This window comes from Boleophthalmus pectinirostris, unplaced genomic scaffold, assembly GCF_026225935.1.
Source record: "Boleophthalmus pectinirostris isolate CB_2022bp ecotype Guang Dong unplaced genomic scaffold, ASM2622593v1 HiC_scaffold_12, whole genome shotgun sequence".
NCBI classification, from domain to species: Eukaryota; Metazoa; Chordata; class Actinopteri; order Gobiiformes; family Gobiidae; genus Boleophthalmus; species Boleophthalmus pectinirostris.
This window is the reverse complement of record NW_026571018.1, coordinates 40,316,385-40,321,563: the sequence shown is the minus strand read 5'-3', so window position 1 is coordinate 40,321,563 and position 5,179 is coordinate 40,316,385. Positions and strand designations below refer to the sequence as shown.

Here is a 5,179-nt window from a genome sequence, read left to right as displayed (position 1 = left end):
TGTATGTGTGTGTGTGTCTGTGTGTGTGTCTGTGTGTGTGTGTGTATGTGTGTGTGTATGTGTGTGTGTGTGTGTGTATGTGTGTGTGTGTGTGTGTGTGTGTGTGTGTCTGTGTGTGTGTGTGTTTGTGCTTTAATTCTGCTTTGAAAAGTTCATTTTAAAAACGTTCCACTCGTGTTCTGCAGGTTCTTCATCGTCCAGGACGTTTTCTTGGACAGAATATGTGAATATTCAACAAATAAAAGTGTGAGTGCGGCTACACACACACACACACACACACACACACACACACACACACACACACAAACAAACACAGACACACAACACACACACACACACACGGCTTCATGTGGAGACTGACTCAAAGAGGTCGACATGAGCAGGAGCAGAGGGCGGGGACAGGGGGCGGGGACAGGGGCGGGGCTGACAGGGGGCGGGCTGACAGGGGGCGGGGCTTGGCAGGGGGGCGGGGACAGGGGGAACGGGGTGGAAGGCACTTGGACTCCGGGGGTTTCACACCAGAGTGATCTCCACCTCCTCCCTCCTCTTGACCTGCCCGCGGGGGTGCTGCTTCGGAGGGGGCGGGGCCGCGCGCACCTGGACACACACAAGGGGAGCACGTACGTTGGATTCTACGACATTTTATCCAAACTGACGAGCAGACAAATAATACAAATAAAATAATAAAACAAAAATAATCAAATCAAATCATCAGAACAGACAAAAATAACAAATAAAATGTGTCAAAAAATAAAATAAAATAATCAAAAATAAAATCATAAAAATGTGTGTATTTACTGTTTTTCTCTCGTCTGAATCATGATTCTTTAAATGTTCCAGACACAGAGTTTTAAAGTAAAATGAGCTGTTACAGTAAATACACACAGAGTATAAAGTATATAAAGTATAATGTATATAAAGTATAGTAAGTAATGTATATAACATGTAGTAGTGAGTACTTGAGTACTTGAGTACTTGAGTACTTGAGTATTTGTCATGTTGAGTTGTTTCTTTGACACTCACAGGTCGGATGGAGCCAGAGTCTGGATACTTGGGCGGCTGCACTGACCCCTGGACCGGACCTGACAGGAGCAGACAGGAGCAGACAGGAGCAGAGACAGGAGCAGAGACAGGAGCAGAGAGCAGAGCAGACAGGAGCAGACAGGAGCAGACAGGAGCAGAGACAGGAGCAGACAGGAGCAGACAGGAGCAGAGACAGGAGCAGAGACAGGAGCAGACAGGAGCAGAGACAGGAGCAGACAGGAGCAGAGACAGGAGCAGACAGGAGCAGAGAGCAGAGACAGGAGCAGACAGAGCAGGAGCAGACAGGAGCAGACAGGAGCAGACAGGAGCAGAGACAGGAGCAGACAGAGCAGAGAGCAGAGACAGGAGCAGAGGAGCAGGAGCAGAGGAGCAGACAGGAGCAGACAGGAGCAGAGACAGGAGCAGACAGGAGCAGACAGGAGCAGACAGGAGCAGACAGGAGCAGAGAGGAGCAGACAGAGCAGGAGCAGAGACAGGAGCAGAGACAGGACAGGAGCAGCAGGAGCAGAGAGCAGGAGCAGACAGGAGCAGACAGGAGCAGAGCAGAGACAGGAGCAGACAGGAGCAGAGACAGGAGCAGACAGGAGCAGACAGGAGCAGAGACAGGAGCAGACAGGAGCAGAGACAGGAGCAGAGACAGGAGCAGACAGGAGCAGACAGCAGAGAGGAGCAGACAGGAGCAGAGACAGAGAGACAGGAGCAGACAGGAGCAGGAGCAGAGACAGGAGCAGGAGCAGAGACAGGAGCAGACAGAGCAGAGACAGGAGCAGAGAGCAGGAGCAGAGACAGGAGCAGACAGGAGCAGACAGGAGCAGAGACAGGAGCAGACAGGAGCAGAGACAGGAGCAGAGACAGGAGCAGACAGGAGCAGGTGCAGACAGACAGGACAGAGCAGACAGGAGCAGACAGGAGCAGACAGGAGCAGACAGACAGGAGCAGACAGGAGCAGACAGGAGCAGACAGGAGCAGAGACAGGAGCAGGTGCAGAGAGCAGAGGAGCAGAGACAGGAGCAGACAGGAGCAGAGCAGAGAGCAGGTGCAGACAGGACAGGAGCAGACAGGAGCAGAGACAGGAGAGACAGAGCAGACAGGAGCAGAGACAGGAGCAGACAGGAGCAGAGACAGGAGCAGACAGGAGCAGACAGGAGCAGACAGGAGCAGACAGGAGACAGAGCAGGAGCAGACAGGAGCAGACAGGAGCAGAGACAGGAGCAGACAGGAGCAGGCAGGAGCAGAGACAGGAGCAGACAGGAGCAGACAGGAGCAGACAGTGCAGACAGGAGCAGACAGGAGCAGACAGGAGCAGACAGGAGCAAGACAGGAGCAGACAGGAGCAGACAGAGCAGAGCAGGAGCAGACAGGAGCAGAGAGCAGAGACAGGAGCAGACAGGAGCAGACAGACAGGCAGACAGCAGACAGAGAGCAGAGATTCATGTTCAGATTTGGATTTCGGGTCAAAACAGTGAAATAAAAAACCTCAGGATGAACCAGATCAAACATTTAAAACCAAACGATAATAATAATAATAATAATAATAATAATCATAATAAATCATAATAATAATAATAATAATCATAATCATAATAATAATAATAATAATAATAATAATCATAATAATAATAATAATAATCATAATCATAATAATAATAATAATAATAATAATAATAATATAATATAATAATACTTGTATATTGCTACAGTCGAGTTTCCTCTGACATCATTGTTATTAAAATCCCGCGTTGCTGCATCAAACACAGTGTGTAACCTCATGTATTTCTCCCTGATAATGGTAAATTCCTGCTGCATCATCAGACGCACAAATAGAAACACGGAAGAAGGAAAATGTCTTTTTCGTATTCTGAGTGAAAAGAACCACTAACGGTGAATTAAACGACTTTCAAACATCCGCAGAGCAAACGTAGAAGATCCTAACAAACCGTGGACTCAACAAGTTCAACAACACATCCAGACTCTTGGAGGTTTTCATCTTTTCTGCTGTGAATGGCCCAGGAGTTTCACCAAGTCATTGTGGATAATAATATTATTAGTGAAATATTTGTCCAGGGAGTTGGAGATTCTGACCAGAAGTTTGGTTTGGTCCAGACTCTGTCGGGGTTGAAAAGGGAGATTTGTCGTCCGTCGATGTTTATGACCAATTTCTGGTCAAAAGGTCTTGGGTCGTCTGCTGTTAGAGTGGATCAATAACCGGGATCAATACCCTTTACGTGTTTTCTCACTCCGTCCGTCATGTTTAATTTGTGTTTCTTGCCGCCGACCAAAATATTTCCCAGCAGCAACGTGCGCTTTTAATAACAATGTCGTCAGCTGAAACTCGCCTGTAAAAGATGCAGCAGTATTTGTTAAACATGTTGGTGGTGAGGAGGATTGTGTGACGTTAGTGGTGATTTTGGCGACTTGTGGCGTTTGTTTCATTTTCGATGGCGTCTACAAGTGGAAAAAATCGATCCATGATTTGGGATCATTTTGATCTAAATCCACCGAACAAAGTCACACTGATTTTCTTATTTACAGCTGCTGTTTCTGTTGCTCTGTACTTATTATTTTAAATCATCATTATTATTATTGTTGTGGTACGGTGTAAGTCTCCGTTCAGTCTGCAGGTTTAACGCTCAATTCTGATTTTTTTAGTGAAATCTGATGTTTTTTCGAGGTCGTTCACATTTCCAGTTAAAAGTGACTTGTGTGTGACTCCAGTGTGAACATTAAACGGTCCAAAAGTGTCCCACATGTGACACTGGAGACACGACGACGTCAACCGCAGCGAGCGTCTCTGTGTTTACACAAGTTGAACAAACATGGACGCAGCATCGAGCACCTGGAGATTTTAAAGTTCCTCTCGTACCGGAGCCACAACATGAACAACTGACTTGTTTTAAGGAGGAGATTGAGAAGGAGAAGGAGCAGGTTTTTGGTGGTGGTGTTTTGTGGTGAGTGGAGATGTGCTTCACTTCAGTCACATGGATCATGAACAGTTTTCTCTACTTCAGTGCAGAATAGTGACGTTTGTGTCTTGTTGATGACGTGTAGGTGGATGAATGTGACCTGACTGTTCACACTCAAGTCACATGTTAAAGATCAGATATGGATCAGTTTCAGGAGCACAGATCCAAGTGTCCTGGTCACATGTGAAAACATCACATCTGTGTGGTTCAGACATGAAAAGATCAGATACATGAACATAGAGACAAAACATCTGATCTGGAAACTTCAGGTGCATCTGAACTCAGACTAAGTTTTGTTTGACATTAACACTTGATGGACGCGCAGACGCCTGCGTGACATTTGTCCACTAGAGGTCAGTGTTTGTCCAACCATCTGAGACAAGATCATGACTGAAGTGTCGACGCTTCACCAGCTCCAGTCACCGTCACTACCAAACAAGTGTGTGTGTGTGTGTGTGTGTGTTACTCACTGTGATAGGGGCTCCTGGCGGGCGTGTGCGCGGGCGCGGGCGTGTGCGCGGGCGAGGCTCGGCGGTGGTGGTGGTGTCCGTTGTGGTAGGACGGGGGGCGGCCGGTGGGCGAGGACACGGTCAGCGTCTGGACGAGTCCCGGGGCCAAAGGGCAAAGAGACGAGTCAGACGCACACAGAGACGACGAGGGGGAGACCTGAACACACACACAGATACACACAGACACACACACACACACACACACACACACAGACACACACACACACACACACACACACACACACACACACACACACACACACACACACAGATACACACACACACACACACACACACACACACAGATACACACACACACACACACACACATACACACACACACACACAGATACACACACACACACAGATACACACACACACACACACACACACACACACACACACACACACACACACACACACACAGAGATACACACACACACACACACACACACACACACACAGATACACACACACACACACACACACAGATACACACACACAGATACACACAGATACACACACACAGATACACACACACACACACACACACACACACACAGATACACACACACAGATACACACACACAGATACTACACAGGGATTCTTTAAAAGTTAATTCTGTCTAAACCAGGACTAAACCAGGTCTAAACCAGGACTAA

General features: G+C 47.5%; 1 protein-coding gene across 1 annotated transcript in view; it reads right to left on the bottom strand.

Annotated features, from left to right (window-relative positions):
- Positions 1-513: 513 nt before the first annotated feature.
- The window catches only part of LOC110172203 (F-BAR and double SH3 domains protein 2-like), a 49,649-nt gene continuing 44,983 nt past the window's right edge, over positions 514-5,179 (bottom strand). Inside the window, exons 19-21 of the mRNA XM_055148293.1 lie at positions 4,478-4,673; positions 1,024-1,082; positions 514-597 (exon numbers count right to left, since the gene is read on the bottom strand). Of these exons, the coding sequence (XP_055004268.1) occupies positions 514-597; positions 1,024-1,082; positions 4,478-4,673 (339 nt within the window). The remainder of the gene's footprint in view (positions 598-1,023; positions 1,083-4,477; positions 4,674-5,179) is intronic.